Below are 25,461 nucleotides of genomic sequence, written 5' to 3'. Positions count from 1 at the left end.
TTTTATTCACAAGATCGGTATGGGTTTTATGAGACTGAGAGAGGGAAAGGAAAATATTAAAAAGATTGACCCGAGGTGTCTTAAAAAGCGACCTTCCTCAAACACACATTACCGGCATGAAAGACGACTCCCCCTGACTCACAACTGCTAGTGAGGAAAAAGATGACCGTTTTTAGTTTTTTTTTTTTTTTTTTTTTTTAACCGTCTTTCACCTCTAGTGGGAAAGGCAGCTTCTGCATTGTTCTGGCATTTTATTTTTAACCAATATCTCTCGGCTATGGTCAGTAGAAACCATTTTAAAGAAGTAGCACATTCCCTCTTCCTTAAAATGCACCACTCTTAAGAGCAATGCAGCGGCCTGCCTGCCTGCCTGCTTCCAAAAAACTGCCCGTTTATGTGAGCCATGCCCACTCAGGCATCAGCCGTTGTGAGTTGCCAAGTATGAATTTCCTTCAACATGATGCAATCAATGATAAAAGTTGTGATTACTGAAAATGAGGCAAAGCAACTCGAAGTTACATCACCCTGAAATGAAGTCGCCTTTTCTCGCTGTGTGTGGCATCGGCCCCGCGGGCTCGTCGGAATGGCCGCCCTACCTGTCCTTACGTTTTCAGGAGTCCAGATGCAAATTCCCAATGAAATGTGACAATATACATTTTGGTGGAACAGGAAATGCAGGAAATGTCTCCCACACACACACACACATCTGCATGCACCTTGGCCACTGAATATTCTGGTTGGAAGGGGTGGACGAACTTCAGTCATGGAGGAGCCAACTTGTCCAGTGTCATCCTTCATGGAATATTTGCTTCCCGCCCCGGCACGCAGTAAGTGTAGTCTTCCTTTCTGTCATAATGTATTTTATAGTAATGCTGACATCCAGGAAATGTTATTCCTACAGTTAGAGGTCTTTAAAGCTTTATCTGGCCATCAGTTAAATGTTTCTTTCACTTCCCCAAATGCAACAATTTTGCTGAATTTGAGTCCCGCCTGTAGAGTAGACGGAAGGTGATAAGGTTTTTTTTTTTTAAATCATATGTTAGGTTTGGTTTCATCTCTTAAATGAACAGCATAAGCATATATTTAGAGGTGTTTTCACAGTCTTCTCATCACGTCGCTTAATTGTGACTTTTAACCGTCGCCTCTTGTTGTTTATTGCGCGCACACAATCTGCAGTGATACACACAATGAGAAATGACATTACATTTCCACATGATGGTTGATGGTGGCACCGTGAGTACAAGGGCAATTTAAGCCTCCTCACAGGCAGACAGCACTGTTGGGTTCATTGCGCCAGACGCTGCTCAAACCGCGCATCTAGTCGCAGGATTTAAATACAGCTGCCGTTGTCTGAAAATCAGGAGATGAAACAGAAAGAACAGATATTGAGTGAAGCGAGGAAGGAGAGAGAGAAAAAAAACTCCGTTTCCCAGCCTCATTTGCTGTGGTGCGATCAGTCGACCAATGAAACTGTCCTGTGGAGACACCTTCCTATTTCGTGGTGTCAAGTTGAAGAGAGCGTCACTTGAATTACTGTCACAAAACACAGTGAGGCCAGAGACTAGAAGACAGCTTCTGGAAATGGGTGAGTGTTTCCTTCATCTTGATTTAAAGCCTGATACGATTCAGAATTCGACTTCTACATGCTCAGTACCACAAGTTTAACTTATACTGTGCCACTTAATTTATGATGAATATGTTGACTGTGAGGTAATTGAATTGTATTGTTTAAGATGTATATGTGAACCTGTTCCAAAAGTAGATAAAGTTGATTATTTTATGTACTTACAACTAACAATCCAGTAGTTGTAGAAAACAAGAAAAGGGGATTACACCTTCCTTTTTACTTTAAAGTCCAAAATCAATCTTTTACGGCCACGAGACTGAGATCAACATCTGGTTGAAGGCAACGCTGCAAACGCACGTTTTTTAGGTTAAATAGCCGCGAAGGGTCGACAGTGCGTGTCCGATATGTATGTATGTATGTATGAAGAATATTTCTTAAACACAAAATGGAGAAGTTGCTGGGGCTGCTGAAAGCAGAATTAAAGGTTCAAGCCACAGCACAGGAAATAAGTGATCTCAAAAGAGAAGCATATTGGTTTTGCACAAAAATGATATCACTGTGGGAGGAGGGCTACGAGGTACAGAGCTGACAGGTTGTGAAGAATGACATTTCATTCTCAGAAACTCATTTCAGTCCCAGGCTTACGGTTCACATTGCAGTTCTGCTTTTACGTAAATATATATTTATATACATATTTATTTATATATATGTGTGTGTTCACTGTTAAGACATACACACACACATATATATATATATATAGAGAGAGAGAGAGAGACAGATTATAACCCGTTATAACATTATAACAGTGCTCATATTTCCACATGTTAATTTCACTGTGGTGTATTTTGGGCAATGGCGGTATTACTACAGCAGCACCACGTTTGAGATAATCTTGACAAATACTGTAGTTCTTGTGTTACAATATCATACAGTGCAGCATACAAGCGGTTATGTTCATGAGCAGGAAGTGGTTTTGCAACCTGTGGTTTTTTTTTTTTTTTATCACACTCACATGACAATATCTTTTACTGATTGCTATTTTTCTTTTTGTGCTGATCAACCATCATCTGACCATCACTGAATTAACGCAGCCGTGTAGAGCAGTGATGACAGGCAGTGTGAACATTTACGGGGTTTTATATATATATGTGTGTGTGTATAGAAACATATAGAAATATATATATATATATATGTATAAATAGGATTTAGATTTGTTTAGACTCTACATTCTCAAAATGAAGAAGTGGTTTAGGTTTCTGGTTCTTTGAATTCAAATTTACATAATGTATTTTTGGAGGAAAGTGTTAAAGTCTCTCCCACCCGTTGTGTTTGAAGCTCAAGAAGACCAGAGCGAGACATCACAACAAACAGCCACCAGTGACGAGGAGAAGGGGCCAGCCAAACAGGTACCAGCCTCAGCCTTTTGCACGTCAAATGTCAGTTGGTCTTCTGGCAGCCGCTGGGCCGCCTCCATCAGTTACAGTTAATCAGTGACTACAAACATGACTACTCAGAATTAGTTACGGGTTGTGTTTTCATTTCCCTTTTTTAGTGGATTCGAGATAGTGGCGATTTTTTTTTCTTTTCTTTTTTTTTGAAGTGCTGATCGTGTGTGCGTACAGTTGTCTCATCTGCGCTCATTGTGAAATGACTAACAAGGAATAAGTGATTGTGCTTTGAATTCTGAGAGGCTCCACACGAACGCACGCACATCTCACACCGCAATATTTCGTTGCGCATAAAGAAACTGCAGGAGCACCGCCACACGCAGCCACTGTTCTGGTAACTGAAATGAGACGTATAATATGAGAAACACAAATTAGCTCATCAAATTTCCAGAGCTGATGTTAGTTGAAAGCCTGGTGGTTTCTGTGGTGACTTCTGGCCTGCCGATAGCATCAATCCAGAACGCCACTGACAATCATTGTGAGAATCACACATCGACACAGTGACATCAACATCACCCACATGGTTTTCCAAAAAAGAGAAAGACAAAAATACCTGTGAAAATCAGTCTCAAGAGAGATTTGCAGATGAGGGGCTACAAGCGTGTTTCTTATGGTGCAGACGTTTCCTGTAGGCAACTGCTGATGCATAAACCTTAAAGTTTTGTGAATCAGATCTTAAAAAGGAAAAAAAAAAAAAAGGAAAAAACAAATGTAACAAAAACAAAACTGTGGCTGAAACTTCACAGGCACTTTGTGAATACCAATGAACTATTTTTGCAATTACAAGCAAAATGTGTTGACACACCTCCTCGTATGTGGACCACGCACACCTTCTCACATGTAGAGTGTCACTTTATTTCGCATTCGTGAACCGCTCTAGGGGATGCACACAAACTGATGAAGTGGTGAAATATGAAGCAGACGATTGAGGCATTCTTATAGATAATATAGAGTAACGGTGGAAAGTCAGCGGCTGTTAGCTGGGAACAGTGTGGAGCCACAGAGTTGTGACTCAGTTGGGGCTATCTTGGTTAGAAGCATGCACCTTCACTATTACTCATTTGGAGAGGTTTACTTCTCGGAACCAGGAACCACATAGAGGAACTTGATTCAATATGAAACCGCCTTGAGCTGTTTTGTTTTACAATGAGTGCCACAGAAATAGCAGCTTCTATGTGTGGTGATTCAAAGTACAAATATTGACATTGTCCATTGCGGTCTCCTTTCACGTCTAATCTACTGAAATTGACAGATGAAGTGTCAACGCGCGATGTCACGTTCAAATATCTCCAGTGAATTCCAAAATAGTCGATTTCACTGCAGTAACAGAAATTAACGTCAGCGCTGTGACGCGCGAGCAGAAGCGATGTTGAAAAAAACTGACCCCTGCCAGTCATTTACATGTCATAACTGCTTCCTGGCTCCACTCTGTCTTTTTTTTTCTTTCTTTTTTATTAGATATTAGGATTAGGGCGAAAATACGGAAACTGTTTGTCTTCTTAAGTTCCAGCTGTTTCATTCTTCACTTCTTGAAATCTTTCTGATGATTTTAATCCTGCGTGCCTTCTCTCTTTTACTTCTCTTTTCTTGCAAACCACAAATAGTGACATTGACAATTTCTTACGCCAGAGTTCTTAGCAGTCTGCACTCAAGCTTAATTTCTTAAAAACCCTCGTCAGTCTTGCTGATGCCAGTTTTAGCAGAAACACAAAAACACCCATGTCCGTAGACACCACGAAGCACCTTTATTTAAAGCTCGGTTTGCAAGACATGTTTCCTTTTACAAAAAAAAAAAATATATATATATATATATATATACATAAGTTTGTTTTTTAATGTGACATTTGAGATACCTGTGACTGACAACTCTAGACCAAAAACCCCACAAGTCTGCTGCTTTCTCTCCAGACAGGATGTATAGCGGTTATCTATTGAAAGTAGCGGTAAAACCCTATTCTCTGATTTTGATGTTTCATTTCAACATTTACGTGTCATGAGATGACTTTGTGTGTGTTTTTTTCCCATCATATCATACCTTCAACTGTAAAAACATTTTTTTTTTTTTTTTTTCTGCATCGATGGGGCACAACCCCCCCCAATTAAAGGAGCTCTTTTGGTGCCAGACGTGTTCCTTTAACGCATGTGTTTTCTCTCAAATGTTAGGCTTCCCCCTCTGTCATTGAGATTCATGACTCCACGACCGAATGCGAGGAGGAAGCGAGGCCCGGTCAAGTGCAGATGGAAGAGAAGGCATTCGTATCACGTTTGCACTCTTTCATGAAGGACAAAGGTACACCTATAGAAAGGATCCCACATCTGGGCTTTAAACAGAGTGAGTTCATTTGTTTGCTGAGTGGACACAATATTCACATGTCATTTGGAAAGAATTCAGTTCTCATGTGTGCTTTTTTTTTCTTTTCCACTTCCAGTTAACCTTTGGGGGATCTACAAAGCTGTTGACAAACTTGGGGGCTATGATTCAGTAAGTTATTTGACTGTTATTCATCATCCTTTAACTGAAGGCTTCACAGTGGAAAATAAGCTGTAGGTCAGGCGCACTAACGTAGCGGTTTCTACCACACTAGAGGACAGTTCGGCTGCCAAGCTCTTAAACGTATTCACTACCTGCGCACTGTTGTCTTTGATGTTGACACTGTGGGATAAGTTCTGAGAGTGAAACTCATATTGAAATGGAACTAGAGCGAGGCTGGAGTTGACCACCGCCGCTGTCTCCCAGGGTGTAAACACAACAATATAAACCGCCTACGTACGCACAAGTTTAAAAATGAAAGTGTCGTTTCAGTACTGAAAAAGAAGCAGACGTGGCATTCAGAGGATACCCGGCCACTACCCTTCCTCAAAGACACATTTAGACCTGGTCTTGAACACGTTTAGAACTAGGGCCAAGAGAAATAAGTACTGATAAGATCCACAACACCATCAGTTCAGACCAGGTTTAACATAAAAACAGCACCAAACATTAGCAGTAGTAGTAGTAGCAGTGGCATCTTATACAACCTTTTAAAATGTGAATATTCCTAAAAGTGTCACACGTAAAAATATATTGCAACTATTACATTCTCAATTTGTAATAAATGCACATTTAAACCACACTGTGTTGACCGACAGGTGACAGCGCGGCGTCTTTGGAAGAAAGTGTATGATGAGCTGGGAGGAAGTCCAGGTAGCACCAGCGCTGCTACTTGCACTCGCAGACACTATGAGAGGTGAGCAAGATCCCAGGCAACATTTAGATTCAGTGACGCACCAAAGCGGCCCCTAATTGTGAAATGTGCTGGCCACGTGACAGGCTGGTTCTTCCCTTTGAGAGGCACATAAAAGGAGAGGACGACAAGCCCCTGCCTCCGAGCAAACCGCGGAAGCCGTACAAGAGAAATTTGGATGGCAAAGTGAGCAAGGCTGAGGGGAAGAGAAAGAGGACTCACTCAGAACGAGACATCGATCCTGAGGTAACACATGACATCTCTGATGCCAAAACCACAGACGAATCAACAGATTTCTGTTCCAGGTATGTTTTACCTCATAACGTATCCCCTGTTCTGCCTTGCAGCTTCTCACCCAAAGAAGTCCAGAAGCCGCCTGCCAAAGTGAAGTGATGCATTCTCACTCTGCCCTCTGGGCTGCCACATCCGACAGACATCACCCGGACTGCTCTCAGCCTAACAGATCCACCGCCGACCTCTGCACTTACCTTCTCCCGGTCACCACCTCCAGATCCTGGATTACTGCTATACCCCCTGCAGCTGGAGAGGTCATCTCTCCTCTGGAGAAAAAGAAACGGATGGCCCAGGCTAGCCTCAACTTGCCAAAAAGTCCTCAGGGTGACGATAAAGAAAGGCCTTCTGTCATCCACTGCTCGCAGTCTCCAGCCCGGGCTTCTTCCAGCAGGAACTGCAACTCCTCCGATGGCTCCCCGCTCCCTTTATCCTCCTCCTCCTCCCGCAGCCCTTCCCCGTGCTCTGTTTCTTCAGAGGACGGAGCAGCAGGGACTGCAGATAAACCCGCGTCAAGCTCAAAACTGCCCCAAAACTGTTCTAGTGCCGTCAAAAATGCACCCAACTGTAGTGAGGACAGTAAGCCTGTGAACAGCAGTCAGACGCCCAAAGACCCTACAGGACAGAATAAGGATGTTTCCCACATCAGTTCCCAAACACTGACCGCTGACTCAACAAAAAGCCAAGTTAAGGACTCAGCCTGGAAGCCGTACCACAAAGAGACTGGCAGATATTATACCCCCCCTATCCCCCCATACTCCAACATCCCTGTGAAGCCTACCTGGGCTCCAACGTCTACCTCAAGTTTCACCAAAGTTTATCCAAAATCCGTGCAGCTGCTGCGACCAGCTCCTATTCGACCAAGTTATAAGGTGCACCACAGCAGGCTGCTTCAGCAGGACGACTCTCTGGCTTGTGGGAAGAAGCTGAACGTGACGCCATGGCCGTATCAGACGGAGAAGAGGGAGAAATCCAGGACAATGCTGCAAAAGGCGCCTCCTGCTCAGCAGAGTCTGTCTCATTCAACTACCACCTTGCCAGTGTCATTCGTTCTGCCGAGCTGTGACAAAACAGGGAGAGACTCTCGGCACCAACCTCCATTGCACCCCGCTTTCCTCCCCAACAGAATGAGACTACCTCAATCGCAGCTAATGTACCGCCATGTACTACCAATGGGTCCGGCACACCCTGCTCTCATTGGGCCTGCTGTTTACCCATATCCCTACACCATCCCCCTGTTAAACCCACAAACTGGATATGCCCTGCCTGCCATGAATCCAATTTATTCCCACAAGCTGTGATTCTTTATACGTCATACCTAGACCTTTAGGTTGAACAAGACAGACAGTGAGTTTGCTGACACGGTTTTCTATTGCTCAGTGAGATTTCCGAGGCCTATTTTGTCTTTTAAAAACAGCCAACGTGAACGCAGTAGTGCTTATGGTTAACTCAGAGCCACCCTACACTGGGAAACTGCACTTAGCTGACTGACCGCGTGGATCGCGGTCCAAAGCAAAACAAATACGTTAAGTCCGAGCAGTGATAGTTAGGGATATTTATGAGATTACAGCGAAACATGGTGAGTTGTCCAAATGCATCAGATGGGTACATTATCTTGAAAGTATGTCGTATTTCTTTTGCTGCTATACAAGTGCCAACGTCTCTGTATGTCCCTGTATGATGTAAACTGATATAAATTACATTTCCATTTCATCATGTTTTTTTTGTTAGTAGAAGGGAGTGACCATAAATAATTACCTGTGAAGAAAAGAACTCAGAAAACTTTAATGACAGTGACTGTGGAATATTAAGCCAAAGGCTGAGAGTTAAAAAATTAGTTTTACGACTGTTGTTCTCAAAAGGACAATTTCTGTACTTTGTTTTTTTGAAGAACAAATGAAACTAAATACAAGCTCTCCACTGTTTTCTATTGTACTGTACTGGAAAGTCTGTCGAACATGTAACTGTACAAATACTGTATTTACTCTTTACTTGTTACTGTATATATTTTTAAACTTTGTAGATGGCATTGTCATTATATTTAATGGGAAAGTCAAAGCCATATTAACAAATAAACATAAAAATACTCAAACCTTTCGTCCTGTTTTCAGTTCAGCAATGTTTTTCTTATTCACTTTACTGGAATTAAATTTTAATCTGAACAAAATGATTCGACGCAGCATTGCAGTCTCTCTTTCCAATAAGCCTTTATTCGTCTTTCAAATGCCACTTCATGTTATTTTTCTGCATAGCCTTAGGTTGTGGGCAGCTGTTGTTATCTGTTGATCTGCTTTAGCAGCTGCAGCTCACCAGGTTGAGGTTCTACAAACCTGCAGGTCTGATGTAGCACAGATAATCTGCTGTGAAAGGTGGTGAGCTGTACGTCACCATGGTTCCAGTGACTCGGTGGGTACAAGATAATTAGTGGTGAAAATAACAAAGAACTCTGAGGCAAGAGCGATGACTAGGAAAGAGGAAATCACTGTGTGGTCTGCAACAGCTGGAACTAACGAAGCAGCTCATTGCATCTTCTGTTAAATTCACTCAGTGAAGTCAGTGAAGTCAGATCGGGTAGTTTCATGCTCAATTGGGCGATTTTGTATTTTATCTTGTGGGTCAATATACAGCGGGACAGGTGAACAGAATGTAGAGTTTGCTTGGGATCATTTTGGTGGTTTTACTGATTCGTTGTTAACGTTGGTTTGAAACAAAGCTGTTGAGCATTTAGCTCCATCTGCCAGTGTACTAGCATCAAATGGCTTCATAGTAGCCAGATGTGCTGCAGACTACTCTAGTGTATACAGTCTGGGTGGTCAGCATACTATTCCAGGTATCAGTCTCACTTTTGGTGTTTTTACGTGGAATTTGGCACAGCAGAAACCATCTGCTGTGTATTGCGACACTGGCTGAACATCACTGTGAATTGGTGTTACGACATAGGAAGTTGTGTAAACAAAATGCTTGACATTCAAACATTGCCTGTGAGTCATGAGATGACTGCTGCTAGGCAACTGTTGGTGTCTGGAAGCCACTGAGGGCATGAAGAAAAGATGAGGCAGTTTGAAACATATGTACTTTGCCCACACATGCTGTAAAACTACAAAGAAAACTGTATAAATGTATATATGTACAGGTATCTGCGTATCGATCTGGTAATGACGATACCTCTGATCTAGACATGGTTTTTCAGAATAGATCGCCCCATCAAAATATCGATACCAAGTCCACTTTCACAAGAAATATCAATACTTTTATAACACAGAAATAATGATGGAAGCCCTTCAGAGAGGCAGGCAATATCCAGGTATATAGTGAAAATATATCACAGTGCCCATCACAGGCATACACACACACACACATATCTGTGTGTGTGTAGTAGATCATGTCAACATGCTGTTGTTTCTTAACAAAAACAGAAATGGGAAATGATAGAGAACGCAGAATGTGACCTTTGTTGTCAAAATTCAAGTTCTGTCAAGTTTTAATGTGAAGATCACTCTGTCTAGTTCAAAAAGAATTATATCGAGGTCACAGCGAGTATTTTCTTTTTTTTCTTTTTTTTCTTCTTCATTTTTTTTCCTAATGAGATTTGCTCAGATTTTCAGTTGACTTGTTGATTTACACAGATTGTCTTTAACTTCTCTGATTAAGGAGAAGTCTAATATTTGACAGCTTGTTCAATTCTCATACAGATGCATTTTTCATAATTACATTCACAAATGTTCATTGTAAAAGTCATCAGTTTCACATACAGAAGTAGGAATCTAAAAGTATCGATATCGGTACTGGGATAGTCTTGGTATTACTTGTTATCGGATCGAAAGGAAAACTAGTGGTATGGCAAATATAATCTGTACTGGGAGGTTGGTGCTAGACTAGACTGACAGTCCTAACTAACCACAGACTGGCGTTTACCAAAAGTTCCCGGATGTGCTTGATCCACAATGCCTGCGTTGTTTATGGCTACTAATTCTACCCCGTTAATGTTAATATTTCAACAATCATACAAAACAATATTTCAGATGGAGCAAATCAGTTTCGTTTTCACCCTAATAAAAAACGTGTTTGGAAAACTATTCACACGACACGCAGATCTCAAAATATAAGTTCCCTGAACTTTGTATTTCAGGAAACCCTATTACTACACACTGTACGCACAATGCTTTTTCTATACAACAAAATATGTAAGAATTTACACCAAAAAGGAAAGGAACAAGCACCAGTGACAATTAATTCAAGCGTTTGACTGAACACTCCGTAGCTGAGTGTGACACATTACACAGGTTATTAAAATGTCGCCTGTCAAGCACAACCCGGGGTTTACATACGATCCTCTAAATCTCGCGAGAGAAGTTCTAATGGCGCGAATAAACAACGAGTACCGGTATCAGCGGAAGCAACTGTTGTCTATTCAGAGCGTTTCTCCAAGTTACTCCGACTGAGTTGGCTTAAATATAAATTTGAAAGTCCAACACACGCGCTGTGTTTTGGCGAAGAGTCGTGTTTTGTCTGCATACGTTGCAGAAAACAACGTAAACTATGTCGGACGCTCTGTCTGACCACGGCAGCGACATCAACCACGATGACAGCCTGGAGGATGTTATGACCCCGGCGGAGCTGATCGCCAAACTGGAAGAAGTGAGCCGAATTAGCATGATTATTGTTGTCCATTCTCTAATGTCAGTGGTGTCGTCTCGGTTACATGTAACATGTGTGTCACCTACAGGCCTGGCTGAATGAGAAATTCTCACCGGAGCTGCTGGAGAACAAATCGGAGGTGGTGGAGTGTGTGATGGAGCAGCTGACTCATATGGTAACTACCCGGGGAATACCTCCTTCTCTGTGGGTTGTTTCTAGTGTTTAGCATCATGCATGGTTCTTCCAGCATATCTGAATACATCAAAGGACTGCAGCCGACTGTTATTTAAATATCTGATTAAGCAGCAGTGGTGGAGCTTTTTATCTGTGTTGTAATACGCTTGAAATCTGTGCTTGTGTATCTGTGCAAGTATTGATATAAGTGCTTCATATGACGATATTGCAGAGCAGGCAATAGCGATATAAGACTGAGTGGAAAAGCTCAGTTTACAATCTGATATATAAGAAATAAGAAACATGGAATAATCAAATTGAAATTAATATATGCATAAAATATATGAAAAAAAAAAAACACAGTCCTGGTGATGAGTTGTGCCAAAATGAGTAGTGCAGTGGCTGAACATTATGTAGGCTACAATATATACATTTGGGTGCAAATTCAGCATTGAGGTAGGTAAAACAATTTCTTTTTTTTTTTCTGCAACTATTTCCAGTTTTCTGCTGCAAAGCACAGTTTCCCTTTGAACTGAAGTGGGGTGAATTAAATGTTATGTGCACGGCATCAGTTAACGATCAAAACAGTCTCGAGATGCTTAACGCGGAGGCTGAAATCCCCAGAGCAAGAAACTGAGATAAAAAAAAAAAACAAAAAAAAAAATCCCTTTCTAAAGGACAAACCTGAAGTGGGTTGGACAGAAGAGAAGGGAGGATAGAAGCAGATGCAAGGAGGTGAAGTCATGCATGCGCCTGGATCAAACTCGAGTGCAGAACTGACAGGTGGAGTGAATAACATTGATTTTCTAAGAGCGATGTTCTGCTGCTGTTTTGCAGTCCTGGCACTCGTGTGGATGTTGACACAGTGACACACCCCAGCAGCAGCAGCAACCGTCCCCAGCAAAGCTCAGTAGTAGCTCACAGACCTAGCCTTCAAACTCCCCACATACTAAACTGACTGAGTATCTGCAGAGTGCTCCGGGTATAATACCCCCTGTCAGCCTTATATGACCTAAAAGACATTACTACCGACGTCCTGGTGCCAGACTCTAGAGGACACCCTCTGAAGGCCCACGTCCATTTCGCCACGAATCAGAACTTAACTCTTTTATGTTGTAACTGATCAGTGTATACAGGATGTATGCAGGATTGATAGTGGGCGGATAGAGCCAGCGATTCTAGTATTAATCCAATAGCTGGATATAAATGTGTGCAGTGCATAGCAGCACAACTACGGGTTTCAGGGTTTAGAGTCAGATGAGCAAACCCTAACTACAAGATTTATCAAAAACCTATCAAAAAGGCATCTGCCTCCTGGACGGAGCTGTTTAGAGAATGAAACTGGGGCTATCGAGTACTGTACCCGAAATATTTTCAGAATCAGCTACAGCTCCAGATTAGATGTGCTTTAAGTCCATCCCATGACAAGATACCTTGTTTTGAAGTGTTCACTTTGTGAAAATAATATAAAACAGGTAATTTTTGTACTTCAAAAATGACCTGATTCAACAATGTCAGTCAGGAAGAATACTTAAAATAAATACTTTCTTTTCACGTGTTTACTTGATGTTTACTTGATGTGTATGTATAAATTAATTCATCAGAAAAATGTGTAACTGGCAGGTGTATGTATACAAGTATAAAATGCAGCTAATATCTGAAGCTGTATTGCAATATATTTCAAATCATATTTGTTTTTTTATGGTCATCGTCATGAGTCACCCTGAATAAGAGGAATATAAATGTGCGTTGTGACCTCTCCTCCGACAGGAATCCAACTTGCAGCGGGTGAAGAAAGGCGATTCAAAGGCCAGCATCCATCGCATGGAAATAGACAGGATCCGCTTCGTTCTCAGCAGCTACCTGCGCTCTCGTCTGCAGAAGGTCAGTCCGGTCAACCGCTCGTCGTAAAACAAATCTCGGGTCTCATTCTGTGCCTCGTCACAAAACTGCCTGCTCCGCTTGTGTCCAGATTGAGAAGTTTTTCCCGCATGTCTTGGAGAAAGAAAAGTCTCGAGGTGACGGAGAGCCGTGTCTGCTTTCACCTGAGGAGTTTGCCTTTGCCAAAGAGTGAGTATGGAAGCACGAAGTCGTTTAAACTGCTGCGTTGTCGTGACACTTGTCGTCACACTGAAATACATATCTGGGGTGCAGGTACTATGCGAACATGGAAACCTACCTGAAGGCTGTAGCGCTGAAGCGCATGCCGGCCAACTTGCAGACTGTGGATCTGCTCAAAGCAGGTACCTTTTCCTCCCAGACTCTCTTTATATTTGCTCAGACTTGGCTGACCCATGCCCGAAATATTGCCATTAGCATGCGCTGAGAGACGGTGGCATTTGCGATGACATTTTCATTGACAACAATCCCATGAATTCTAATGTCCAGTGCCGGAGCCCTGCTTGGACTCTTTCGTGTTTCTGCGGGTGAAGGAGAGGCAGGAAAACATCCTGGTTGAGCCTGAAACGGATGATCAGAGGTACGTTATCCAGCCCGTCACTTGATGTGTTGTTACCGATGTCCAAATCCAGTAGGTGGCAGTGTCACCTCTTCACTCAGCATTGTATTTTTCTGCTAATACAACGGTAACATCTCCACTGTGTCTCTTCCATCAGAGATTATGTTGTGGATCTTGAAGAAGGCTCTCAGCATTTAATACGGTATCGCACTATAGCGCCACTTGTTTCAAGCGGAGCCGTGCAGTTAATTTGAATGTTGAGGTAGGTAACAGTGACTCTTGTCTGTCTTTCTCATTAACACGGTGTTGCCCTCAGACCCTCTTGAACCAACATCTGCTAATGTATTTGTGCAGATCTTACATAAGCTTGGCCGTGACATCTGCTTTTATTTTTTGCTCTGTATTTTTGCAGAGTTCATTGTGTCTTGGCAACGACTTATAAAAAAAAAAGGTCTTTTAAAACAATCACATGATGATGGACAGTTTACAGTTAAATGCACCTAACATTTTATGTCGTTTTTATGTTGCAGGTTTGTCGCGTTGTTCGGAGATTTTTGTGAAATAGCCCGAAGGAGAAAAGGGCAGATTTACCTATTCACATCAGGAAACACATTCTTCTTCCTGACCGAGTGAGAATAACTTGGGCGATGCAAATGGAAAGCGGTGCCATGTCCCCAAGAAAAAGGTCACTGCTAGTGAGAACTGAAGACTCTGAGCAGGCCTCGTTCGCCAAAGTAGCTTTTGCAGAGCTGTGGGGTTATTTTTGGATGTTTATAATCATAAATTTGGTTGCGTAATTCGAATGCGTTCTGGTGTGTCGGTGTCTGTTAGAGACTGCTAATTCATCATTATTCCTGTCACTATGCTCGGTTACAGGATTTATCAGATGACCTGAAGGTGTAATTTCATTCATCCACTTGGCATCACAGTGACTTCGGGGTTCAAGTGCTAATCTGTGTGTATGTTTTGTGCTTCATTTGTCTACCATAATAAGACAGTTGCGCTTTTAGTCATATGCATTGGTGTGATTGTAAATAATAAAAATGTTTTTTTTACACTATTACCATGCATTATAAGTTTGAACTTTATTTTTATTGTGTTTTCTTTTCCACTCAAGGATATGTATAATATCATCTTTTAAGCCTTTGTGGTTTTTAAGGATAGTTATGTAAGCGTCTCAGAGGTTGCAATCAGTGCTCATTTCTGTGTTTTGTCACGTGGACTGGCCAGTAATTGGAACTAATAAGGGGTTGAGGGAGGCTGTGAGAAACGGAGCCGCGTGTCAGCAGGCTGTCATCTTCTCCAACAGCACTGCAGATCCAGCTCATATCAAAACGGAGATTAGGATTATACACTTATTTTTATATACCGAGTATGTTGGTAATCTAGCAAGGAAGAAAAATCATGATTGCTTAGACGACACAGGATTTCTTACACAGAAGTGTGGGTTCGTGCATGTAGTTATTCTCATTAAAATTGTGAGGAAATGAAATGGAGAATAGTTGGAAATATGGACTCAAGAAAAATAAAAACATTTGAGCACATCCTTGAATGTTGTTGTGTTTATTTCATTATTTATTGATCGCCGTGCCCAACATTATCATTTGACCGGACACAGCTTCCTAATGCATTCTCAACCTCCTGAGACCTGAGCTTTTGTTTGCTTTGCATTTTTAATTTATCCATTACTCTATTTGGGATTAGTAGGATCTAAGAACTTAAAAACTAAGTATCATTATCAGTACTGAACAGGAAGTAGTTTTTGGAAAAATAACATGTCCTGACACGAGGATTTTGTTTTCTCAATATTATTATGAAATCACTAATATGTAACAAAATATGTTAATTTTCATATCTGAACATTGTTGTGCAAAAGCAGAATTGCAAATAATGCAATCGCAATGTCTTCAATTGAGTACTTGATAATTAGTGAAGTTGTGAAGTTCAACTTTAAAATTTGATGAGGTTTTGTACCTTGTGCACTATTGTTACGTGATCAGTTGCAGAATGAATCAGCTGAAATTTCCGCCATCATGTTTTTACACCAACTAGTATCTAGTTATGACGATAAAAGTTTAAATGGAGCAGAACAAGGTGCCACAGACCTAAAACTTAACGTCCCCATGTGAGGACGCAGGGTATCAGGAGGTCAAAAAAAAAGTCAAATCCTTAAAACGTGATTGGACAGTGGACTCAAAATCAGTTTCACGGACAGGTGTGGACTATATCAGTTAAGTGGTTAAACCGCCTGGACTTGTTTCCAGTTGTGGCATCTGCATTTGCGCACTGTTGCTGTGCACGTATGTCATGCGTCCCTAGGAGCCTTCTCCGTCCCTCCCTCTCACTATATATGGAGTGATACTTGAATTTCTTCCCGATCAAGTGACTGACCCACTGTGAGTAGTTTGTAATCCGGTCCTCCTCAGCATCACACACGTTCGAGGACTGTGGGACAGTGATCCCTTTAGGGCGGATAGCCAACTCGCAGAGTGCTTGGATTCAGGCCAAGACCTCAGTGGGGTCTGTGTGGGGTCTGAGAATAGAGTCCAGGATCACTGGCATAGTTTCCACAGTGCAGAGTGACATTCCAAACAACACACCTTAAAGTGAATGTATAGAAATCTGTATATACAATCTGCGCAGGAGAAGTTTAATGCCACGTCAACAACTGGACAACACACGTGTGAGGTGATAATACAAAGACTTAATTTTATATACAGTACATCTCCATGGCTGAGGGTTTGATCACATGTTTTTGTTTTAACGGTTAAATACTGAATCAAACTGAGTAGCGCTTAACTTAATGTGAAAAATGTTTAAATTGAAACCATAAATGGTTTTTAAAACAACATGAGACGTTACAGTTATCCACAAAGCTCGGTTGATTGGTCAGGAGGGTGAAGAGGGTGGAGTGTGCAACATGACATCTGAACTGAGGTAGTATAAACAGGATGTGCCAGATTCTCCTGTGGGTAAAACATAGACTTGCTGCTGCTACTTGCTGCTCATGGGAGTCTGTGGGTAAGACTCAATTTTTTGTGACTTTGTAATAGATTATATTTTCACACATGTGAAACATGACAGTGGTTTTTCATGTCTACCTGTTGTAACACTGACATACTTCTTCTGTTTAGTAGACCTCCATTCAACCACTGAGGGTTTTATTTTCATCACGCAACACCAGACTAGCAGTATGGAGATGTCCAGTGCAAGGTAAGCATTTGACCTAAATATAATGTGCAGTGAATCACATTGCATCACTTTTTTTAAAGATACCGTCACGGTTTTGCTAACAGGTCACACTGAACTCACTGATCACACTTTAAGGGCAACAACATTTATGGAAATCACTGTCTATTTCTTTTAAGTGTCCTTCCCGCGTTTGGCCTGGGCTCAATGGCCCAGTCCTCTGGACTTGTGGAGATTGCTGTGCGGCTCTGCTTGAACCAAAGTAAACAACTGTGTCCTCACGTCTGGGTCCCCATCCTGAAACCCCAGCGACCTTGCATCCGTCCTCAAGTTTCAGACCAGCTCTCCTCTGACATCTTGAGCTATGTGACCCACCCGCTCTCATCTTTTATGAGTGACCTGGACGACGACGACGACGACGTCCTGCTGCCGGTCAAGAACAAACGCGTGGTTTTTGCCGACTCGCACGGACTGTCTCTGACAGCCGTGCGAGTGTTTTCCGACGAAGAGGAGCAGCCCGACCTCGACCTGCTGCCCTCGCTGCAGGGTTTGGGGAGCATGACGGAGGATGGCTACAGCTGCACCGTCAGCACCTGCTGCCCAGGAACACGACTCAAACTGGGTTTCCCACAGCCCTCCGCAGATTTCCAGGCCTTCCGTGCCAAACTGGCAGAGAGCATGGTCATCCTGGAGAACTGCAGTATTTCCGAACAGGCCGTCCAAGGCACCGTGCGAGTCAGGAACATCAGCGTCCAGAAGGATGTGCGCGTTCGCATCACCTTTGACTCGTGGCAGAGCTACAGAGATGTCCCGTGCACGTACCTGCAGAAGCGCTTCGGAGGCCCCGACACGGACATCTTTGAATTTGACATTGCGATCCCTAAGGTGCTGGACGCCAAACGGAAGATAGAGTTCTGTTTAAAGTATTTGCCAGGAGGACACAGGGAGCCTTTCTGGGACAACAACAGTGGACAGAATTACAGCATTGCAGTGTGCGTGAGCTCACATCTCTGCCGCGGGAAGAATCTGAGTGAAAGGGCATGACATGCCCAGCCAAGGAATGATCCCTATCTATGTGGTGCACGGCTGAAAGTGTGATGAATATTTTTATTACGTTTGCGCTGTTTGTACTTAGAAACTCTTGTTTTCAATCAGTTAATAAATTCTTCGTATAAAAAATACTCTAAAACAGGTCGGTTTTCTTGCATTTAATTGTTTTTCAGTTTTCTTTTGCATAATGTATCACATTCTGATCTCATGTCCTACACTTTGGCCAGTCACCTCCAAATGAGTTACTGTGGTCCACTGGGGAAGAGGGGGGGTCCCTTTCACTTGAGGCATTTCTGGGCTCCCCATATAGGTCAGAGTTTAGTGGGCGGGGACAACCCATTGGCAGCCCATAGAAATAACGGAGCTAATCTTAGCTCTGCGCTCGTAACAAAGCTGTGTTCAAGACCACAACACATCCCTTGGCTTTCACTGTTTGAAATGCAACATTCACAATCTTTTTAAGCATTTTTTTTAAGTGATGGAAGATCTGGCTGTTATTTTGAGGGTATCACAATATTGAAGAGGAAATAATTTCTATAGAAATCTGTAAAGCAGTCGTGTTAAGTTATTAGTTGTTGGGGGGAAGAACACACATAACAGAGTGGACTCAATGAAAGAGCATGAGAGAAAATTTAGGAGCCTCGACACGTAAGGAAGTCTGTTGCGTTTCGCTCAGCAATCATGCATGGTTATTCACTGTTTACCCAGCTGAGTTTCTTCAATACACAAATCTTCTATTTAAAACACACTATTCTAGTCCAGGTTGGGGGGGGTAGAGGGAGAGCAGCACAGAGACACCCCGAGAGGTGACTGGTTCCACAGTGTTCTGACCTACAGTTTTCTAAGCTAAACTGTTTTTGTCTTTATGCATCGCGGGCGCCCAGGTCCGTCACCAAACCGGCGTTTCCCTCAGCGTCCCACGCTGATGTTGCACACCTTGCAGCTCGGGTCTTTCTTGGCGTTCGCTGTGGTCAGACTCATGAGCTGGTGGTGCCCCCTGATCTGCTCCACGCTGCCCTGATCCAGATGAACCGGCTCTGTGAAGAGGACCTCGAGGATGACGTCGCTGGCGTGGCAGTACAGAGGCTCCTCCCCCGGCCTCTGGGGGGCAGTGTATGTCAGGAACGGGTTGGAGGCCAAGTCCAGCATGGGGAGACGGGTGCGGCAGAAGGTATCTCCCTCGGTGCCGACGGGGGCCAGCACCAGCACCACATAGTGGTAGGCTGTGTACATACAGTAGAAGTCTGCAAAATACAGACAGATGTTGGGGTTCAGCAGGTGTCCGGCTGGGATCTGGAACCGCAGGGGCCCGTATGGAGAGTCTTTAGGAGGGAGGCCCGTATCAAACTCTGTGTTGCAGCTGAAGAAGACGCCTCGCAGTTTGCCGTTGATGGGAGAGCCATGACTCCCACTGCTGTCCTTTAGGGCCGGTTGCATCAGTCCCCCACATTCCTTCCTAAACCAGGACACAAAGAGGAAAAGTATTAGACGTACATCCTGTAGCCGTGGCTTTAGGTACAGAATAAAGAGAAAGAATGCAGCTCTGACCTGACATGGTCAAAGTAGTCTGGGTGCTGGTTACGGTAAAACATAGAGAACTTCAGTAGCCTCCCTGCAGAGCCTTTGGCTTTGTCGAGAAGCTGCTGCAGATGTTCCATGGCATAGTCTGCAGAATTTTACATCATGAAGTTATATAATCATTACAACCACTTTAAATGCTAATGGTGAACTTTAATGCCTTACCCCCAGTGCAGAACTCCACCACCTGGCTCCACTCTGACACCAGGTAGTCACCGTCTGGCTGTCGGACAGCAGTTTGAACAGCCACGCAGTACTCTGTCCGCGGGCTGAGGAACCAGTGTCCCCTCACTGCCATGGGGAGAGGCACGGCCTTGGCCACCAGCTTGGTTGGCACATCCTGCAGAATAAAGCAGGGAAGAAGTGACAGTGATCAGGAACAATACGCAAGGCTATAACAGGCCGCAGTGTGCGTCTCATTTACATTTCAAAGTCCATGTAAATGCAGTTGGTTGGTGGTAAGTTTCCCTCCATAAACGTATTTGCATTATTAGCATTACACTCCATTTCAAGGCCAGGCTGCTGTAACTAGGATACAGCCGATCAAACCGGCGGCTTTGTTTTAACCGAGGCCTCTAAGAAACACAGCTAATTACTACAGCCTCAGAGGATCCGCGTCCATGGCAACATCTCCAATGCAAGTTTGTTTGTGCCACTTTGTATATCAGAGAGAAAACATATCCTCGCTCAGTCACAGCACTTTTTTTTTCACAGTTGAATGCTGTCTGAAATAATGGATCATAATTGCAATCACGATTTTGCATCTTTTTTTTATATATATATATATTTTGCAATTTCAAGAAAGCAAATGATCCCTGTATCAAAGTGATACATCTTATATTTTGTTCAGAGACAAGAACGTTGTGCTTATTTTTAAGAATTTTTGTCAAGCAAAAAACCCATTGGCAGATTTTTTTTTTCTTAATACAAGATTATTTGATTGAATATAAGAATATTTTACCTCTTTCTAGTTTCTACTATTTTTGCAGTGTAAAAGGTAGAGTTAAGGCTAAATGCTAACGCTTTCCAAATTGCTCAGAATGATACTGCTAACATGTCGGTGTTATTCAGGGATGATGTTTTCTGCACGTTAAAGGTCGTAGTTTAACTTGTGAGCTTGGGTCATCCTGCGGGTGTGGCTAAAAGTAAATAGTATATACTGCAGTGTCCGTTTTTCATGTGAGCAAATCCAATGGAAAGTAGCCTGTGGCTAAATTCAGTACAAACTCCTCTCACACTTTGAGATTAATAGACCTTGGCAAATGCATTCATAAATTAAAAAGCAAATCAATTAAATCTTTCTTTCTGAAATTAGTCTAGTCTGTGAATTTAATGATGTGCATTGGAAGTAATTAACATGGAAACTATTCTGTGCTCTTGTCAGTTTTTGTCCACTTTAAGAGGAAACAATGTGCAAGTGAGTCAGTGGCCTAAAGCTGTTGACTGCACACATTTTCCTTTTTCGCTTGTATTGGAAGTGACTGAAAGGGCGCAACTGTAGTTTTCTGTTCTCTTAATCCAATTAGACTTCAGTAAAACTCACGTTTTCCTCGTGTCTCGTTCTGGCTGCATATTGCTATTTCTAAAGGGCATACATCACAGGGACGACTTTCCTAGCCAACCGTGTGGTGAAAATTGATTGCTGTGGATCTGGACCATGAGCCTAGACAACACATTCGAGCAGACAGCCTTCAGGGAGAGGGCAGAAGAAGGCAGGTGAGGTCATGCAGCGGATTCAAATATCCAGACCCTGTGTTTGAAGCGGTTGGCGTCCCCGCTCTCTTTGCGGCTCAGGTCAATGAAGAAGTGCGTGGCTCTGCCCGTGTCCTCGGGGGTCATATCCCACATGATGCGGAAGGAGTCGCAGGTGACCTCGCAGATCTGGATGTTGCAGGGAGTGGAAAGAGGGGCGTCCATTTCTGTCAAAATTGGAGGTAAAAGCGGTTCATTAGACCAGAGCGTAATCTAGGACTGCGGTAGCAAAGCGGGAGATGAGCAGGAGATTAAACTGTGCCACAAAAAGCTTATGAAATGAAAGTGTGAAAGTGTACAGCTGCTCAAAAACACCACGGCTGAATGCACTCAACCGGAATCAAATTAACTTTTCATTTACGGGTCCGTGAGTCAGCTTTTCATTCACTATCTTGCTCTCTCTTTTTTTTTTTTTTTTTTTTTACCCCTCCTCCTCCCTTTTCTTGCCCTCAATTGACATTTCCCACCATTACACAACTCGATTGGCTCCCAGCTGGGTGACTGGACTCTGCTTTCACCGTGCATTTCATAATCCACCTACAGCAGTCTCCCGGCAACCACACGGCTGCAGCCTCCCTCATCTTTCTCCTGTGATTCTCCAGGAAAGGAAGGGGTCACAAACAAATATGTTCCTGCACGCGTCAGCAGCAATTTAAACTGAAAGGAACTTCTGAAATATTTTTCTCTTGCCGTCTCTAAACTGCCAAGCAAGAGAGCCCCCTGCAGCTCAAGGGAAATCTTCAAACAGCTATTTCCAGTGAAAGTAGGGAGGATAAAGTATCAGCTGCAGGTGATTTACAATCATCTTCACTTAGATCCAGGCTGCTGCACATAGCCTTGAGTACCGTGCCGGGGGTAATCTATTGGTCAGCCAGTGTTTATTTCATTACCTGTCACCTTCTCTGCTCTTAACTGATGGGAAGCCTCCTCTGCGCAGTAGTTCTATTATTCCCTGGGACATCTACTCCTCCATAGTATGTCTGTAATCTTCATCCATCAGTTTGTTATTGCAGTCGTCTTTCCCCGGTGTAGCTCACCGATCGAGACGAAGATTTTCTCCCTTTTAAATTTCAGCATATTGACACCAAAGCGGCACATTGTTTCCCTTATTAAAAGCCCTCTCACGCCGAACATATGCTCATAGATGTGACTAAAAATAACCAATGGTAACAAGCTCGGTTTCTTGTGTGTGTGTGTGTGATCCTGCAAATGCTTGATGTGGAGTCAGCGTGTGGCTGCTGGGTCTGTTAAAGGTGCTCTCCAGTCGGTATGATGGACGGGCTGCACCGGCTCATTAAAGCCTGTGAACTGTGAAATTTGTGCTATAGCTCGTTCACACGGGGACAAGGGGAGAGAGAGAGAGAGAGAAAGCCGTTGCATCACGCACGTGCGAATCCATGCGTCTGTTTTCCAGCTGCTGTTCTCTCTCCCTCTCTTTTTTTTTTTTTTTTACCCTGGTGTCTTTTCATAGAGAGAAACTGGGGCAAGAGTAGATCCTCACAGGACAAGTCATCAAAGCCCCATGCCTCTGAGTGTTGTTCCACTTTTGGATCGAATGTGTGTGAACGCAGTTCAAGCGAAGGTTTCCACAGCGTTCACACGAGCCCTCATTTAAAAATCCGTCTGTGCAAATAAATGTGGGCTCATTATCTCCACCGTGATACTCTTGATAGACAGCTGCCTCAAATAGGGCAAATGGCAAGTTGCATCCGAAATGGTGATTTATCGTTAAGTGCTTGCACTGGATTGATGGTACTCGGTTACAGTTCTTATCCTGGGCTGAAAGACTTAACACATACAGATGTTGCAGCTGCAGCATTGCATATAGGGTAGGGCAGCTTTCCGGTTCAAAGCCACTGTTTGTTTCAGAGTGAATTATCTGAAAACACATTTTGGTAATTACATGAGCGGGAAGAAGGAAAGTCACAATTTCCTCAGCACAGCTTTTAAACCGGGGAGTGAAATGGCTCCATTTGTAACCGATATTGTCTGTTCAATTGAGTTCCATAAAGAAGCCGTTAAAGCTGGCACAGTCGAGCCATTTACCATTACCATTTAGGAGAATGAGCTCCAGTCTCAGCGGTGCCGTTTGAAATGTGCTCACAGCCTCGTGCAAGATGACATGGGGTGTAATAAATGTCCAAAGACGGCAAAAAAAAAAAAAAAAAATGTCATCATGCAACATGCAAATAAAGCGGATCCACTGTCACCCCCAGTTACTGTATTCCTCTGACTTTATGGCTGACATCTAATGCACAAATAAAACTCCAGCTGCTTCTGCTTATTTGAGCTTAGCAACTTCAGAATTATACATGAAAAACAACATAATGGATTTATTATCATTATTATTATTACCACCAAAAGGAGGCTATATTAAAAGATTTCCTTACTTGTATGAGGTTCAAATTTGGGATGGCAGAAGATCACAGCCAGGTTGAATTGCACCGTCTTCTTATCTGACTGTCTGCGCGCCTCCTCTGCTGCAGTCGATGACAGATCCCCCAGGAAAACTGATTAGGAGGTGAAACTAACACACAGTCTCCTCTCTCTTCTTCTTTCTCCGTCTGTTTCTCTCTCCCTCTCTGTGTGTCACGCTCTAACCCCCAAACACCTCCCCCTCCCTTATTTTTCCTTTGCTCTGCGCCCTGTGTGATGTTTCCTTGACTCCTATGCAGCCGCACAGGATGATTTAAAACCTAAAAGGAGAAGAAGACAAAAAAAAAAAAAAAAATCAGGAGAGGGAACTGTCCACCTGAAGTGTGATCACAGTGAGACTCACAGTCCGCCTCGTCAGCATCATGCCTTCACCGGCCGACCATGCACAAACACATCAGCAAGTCAGCCCTGGGGCGCAAAACACACTATAATATGGTCTGAATACTCGCTGCTTGCATAATGTCACATCTCAGATATGGAAGCAGTACGAGGAGTGTGTGTGTGGGGGGTGGTGGGCATGGGGGCAGAATATTCAGAAGGGATTATTCTGTGAGTAAATCACACAGCCGACCATCAAGACCTCAAAAATATACATGTGCCAACTGTTATGCCATATGGACTGACTCCGCGGGGCATCTCCCCTCAGCCTATCTGGGGGCGAGGGATGCCTGTGTGTAAGTCCAGAGTAAGCAGATTTCTACTGGCATTAATTTTCAGAGGGATGTTTTTGTACTGGTTCAACCTCACTGGACAACTTCATTTCGGTTCCCATTAGGGATTAAAGAGACCCCTCCCATATGAACGGCTATAATCTGCTGCTGCTAAAACTATAGACGTGAGCATAGGATAAAGGAAAACAACAAAGGGATGAACTTATATAGTGAGAGTGCCCACCATACACAAACACATTATATTAGAGTATTAGCAGTGACAAAGATATATTGCCGTAATTCCACATGCTTTGTGCAGTATTGAAAAAGCTTCATTCATTTCCAGTCAGCTGCAGATGAGTGATACCCCCAGAGTGTAATTAAACTGTAGTCATCCATCATTAGTCATGCAATGACAGTTTGCCTCTGTCCAAATAACCCTCTCGGCTCCAGAGATGGGACCGTGCAGTTTGAACTTAGAGTAGAGAAATTGACCCCATTTGAATTATACTCACACACTGGCACGTTTTATTATTTTCCAAAACTTGTGTGAGTTCTTAGATCACAGCAAACATCTTCTGAATATCAGGAGAGCACCTGAGCGTTCCAAGCGTCTTCAGAACCTCAGCATCGGGTTGGAACAAATATCTGGACAAAAAAAAAAAAAACAACACAATGATCAGAAACAGTGCTAAGCAGAGCTATCTTTACCCCTTTTGTTCTTCCTGCTGGATGCACCATAATTTAAACGCTTCATAGCATCATATTATGTTTTTAGCTTGACATGAGCATGTGCACAAGTCATTTCAATGTACTCTCATACCTCAGTAGACATTTGCAAAAGACAGTGTCGCTCTCTTTTCTTTTAGGTCAGTGTATCTTTAACTTTGGTGGTTTCTTCCATCAGTTGTGATGGCTGTAGGTCTCACTCTTATATTCTTCTTGTCATCCCTACAAGAGTTTAAAAAAATAATTCTTTATTTTTTATATATATGCATCTGCATCT

General features: G+C 43.0%; 4 protein-coding genes across 6 annotated transcripts; 3 read left to right on the top strand and 1 right to left on the bottom strand.

Moving 5' to 3' along the window:
• The first annotated feature begins 1,416 nt into the window (after window positions 1-1,416).
• arid5a (AT rich interactive domain 5A (MRF1-like)) lies at window positions 1,417-8,622 on the top strand. Of its 2 annotated transcripts, none has more exons than XM_047590964.1 (7): window positions 1,417-1,585; window positions 2,903-2,973; window positions 5,179-5,305; window positions 5,445-5,497; window positions 6,145-6,242; window positions 6,326-6,485; window positions 6,587-8,622. In XM_047590964.1, the coding sequence occupies exons 1-7, from the start codon at window positions 1,465-1,467 to the stop codon at window positions 7,829-7,831; spliced, it is 1,875 nt and encodes a 624-aa protein (XP_047446920.1). In that variant the 5' UTR covers window positions 1,417-1,464; the 3' UTR covers window positions 7,832-8,622. The 2 variants fall into 2 exon arrangements, with proteins under 2 accessions (XP_047446920.1, XP_047446919.1); XM_047590963.1 differs by having other exon boundaries at window positions 1,422-1,585; window positions 5,179-5,347.
• Window positions 8,623-10,878: 2,256 nt separating this feature from the next.
• gins4 (GINS complex subunit 4 (Sld5 homolog)) lies at window positions 10,879-14,863 on the top strand. Its single transcript, XM_047592126.1, has 8 exons — window positions 10,879-11,168; window positions 11,257-11,343; window positions 13,113-13,226; window positions 13,315-13,412; window positions 13,497-13,585; window positions 13,731-13,821; window positions 13,958-14,062; window positions 14,331-14,863. The coding sequence occupies exons 1-7, from the start codon at window positions 11,070-11,072 to the stop codon at window positions 14,052-14,054; spliced, it is 675 nt and encodes a 224-aa protein (XP_047448082.1). The 5' UTR covers window positions 10,879-11,069; the 3' UTR covers window positions 14,055-14,062; window positions 14,331-14,863.
• Window positions 14,864-16,430: 1,567 nt separating this feature from the next.
• ppp1r3c2b (protein phosphatase 1 regulatory subunit 3C2, duplicate b) lies at window positions 16,431-18,178 on the top strand. 2 transcript variants are annotated; one of them, XM_047593038.1, is made up of 3 exons: window positions 16,431-16,821; window positions 16,938-17,013; window positions 17,169-18,178. In XM_047593038.1, the coding sequence occupies exons 1-3, from the start codon at window positions 16,752-16,754 to the stop codon at window positions 18,031-18,033; spliced, it is 1,011 nt and encodes a 336-aa protein (XP_047448994.1). In that variant the 5' UTR covers window positions 16,431-16,751; the 3' UTR covers window positions 18,034-18,178. The 2 variants fall into 2 exon arrangements, with proteins under 2 accessions (XP_047448994.1, XP_047448993.1); XM_047593037.1 differs by having other exon boundaries at window positions 16,935-17,013.
• Window positions 18,179-18,184: 6 nt separating this feature from the next.
• On the bottom strand, window positions 18,185-24,317 carry LOC125012858 (phytanoyl-CoA hydroxylase-interacting protein). Its single transcript, XM_047593039.1, has 5 exons — window positions 23,760-24,317; window positions 21,367-21,536; window positions 19,783-19,957; window positions 19,588-19,705; window positions 18,185-19,495 (listed from the first exon to the last, which is right to left on the bottom strand). The coding sequence occupies exons 2-5, from the start codon at window positions 21,532-21,534 to the stop codon at window positions 18,949-18,951; spliced, it is 1,008 nt and encodes a 335-aa protein (XP_047448995.1). The 5' UTR covers window positions 21,535-21,536; window positions 23,760-24,317; the 3' UTR covers window positions 18,185-18,948.
• Between the last annotated feature and the right edge of the window lie 1,144 nt (window positions 24,318-25,461).

Source organism: Mugil cephalus, chromosome 8 (assembly GCF_022458985.1).
Source record: "Mugil cephalus isolate CIBA_MC_2020 chromosome 8, CIBA_Mcephalus_1.1, whole genome shotgun sequence".
Lineage (NCBI taxonomy): Eukaryota > Metazoa > Chordata > Actinopteri > Mugiliformes > Mugilidae > Mugil > Mugil cephalus.
The sequence above is the reverse complement of the archived record's forward strand: the minus strand, read 5'-3'. Positions and strand labels throughout refer to the sequence as shown.

Excerpts from the sequence above, each read along its gene's own strand:
- ppp1r3c2b (XM_047593037.1), top strand. The coding sequence starts at position 16,752 with ATGTGCCAGATTCTCCTGTGGGTAAAACATAGACTTGCTGCTGCTACT. Across the intron at positions 16,822-16,934 it reads CTGCTCATGGGAGTCTGTGG|TAGACCTCCATTCAACCACT; the intron begins GTAAGACTCAAT and ends TCTTCTGTTTAG. Across the intron at positions 17,014-17,168 it reads ATGGAGATGTCCAGTGCAAG|TGTCCTTCCCGCGTTTGGCC; the intron begins GTAAGCATTTGA and ends ATTTCTTTTAAG.
- arid5a (XM_047590963.1), top strand. The coding sequence starts at position 1,465 with ATGAAACTGTCCTGTGGAGACACCTTCCTATTTCGTGGTGTCAAGTTG. Across the intron at positions 1,586-2,902 it reads AAGACAGCTTCTGGAAATGG|CTCAAGAAGACCAGAGCGAG; the intron begins GTGAGTGTTTCC and ends TTGTGTTTGAAG. Across the intron at positions 5,348-5,444 it reads ACATCTGGGCTTTAAACAGA|TTAACCTTTGGGGGATCTAC; the intron begins GTGAGTTCATTT and ends TTCCACTTCCAG.
- LOC125012858 (XM_047593039.1), bottom strand. The coding sequence starts at position 21,534 with ATGGACGCCCCTCTTTCCACTCCCTGCAACATCCAGATCTGCGAGGTC. Across the intron at positions 19,958-21,366 it reads CCAACCGCTTCAAACACAGG|GATGTGCCAACCAAGCTGGT; the intron begins GTCTGGATATTT and ends TTTATTCTGCAG. Across the intron at positions 19,496-19,587 it reads GACTACTTTGACCATGTCAG|GAAGGAATGTGGGGGACTGA; the intron begins GTCAGAGCTGCA and ends GTCCTGGTTTAG.
- gins4 (XM_047592126.1), top strand. The coding sequence starts at position 11,070 with ATGTCGGACGCTCTGTCTGACCACGGCAGCGACATCAACCACGATGAC. Across the intron at positions 11,169-11,256 it reads TGATCGCCAAACTGGAAGAA|GCCTGGCTGAATGAGAAATT; the intron begins GTGAGCCGAATT and ends TGTCACCTACAG. Across the intron at positions 11,344-13,112 it reads TGGAGCAGCTGACTCATATG|GAATCCAACTTGCAGCGGGT; the intron begins GTAACTACCCGG and ends CTCCTCCGACAG.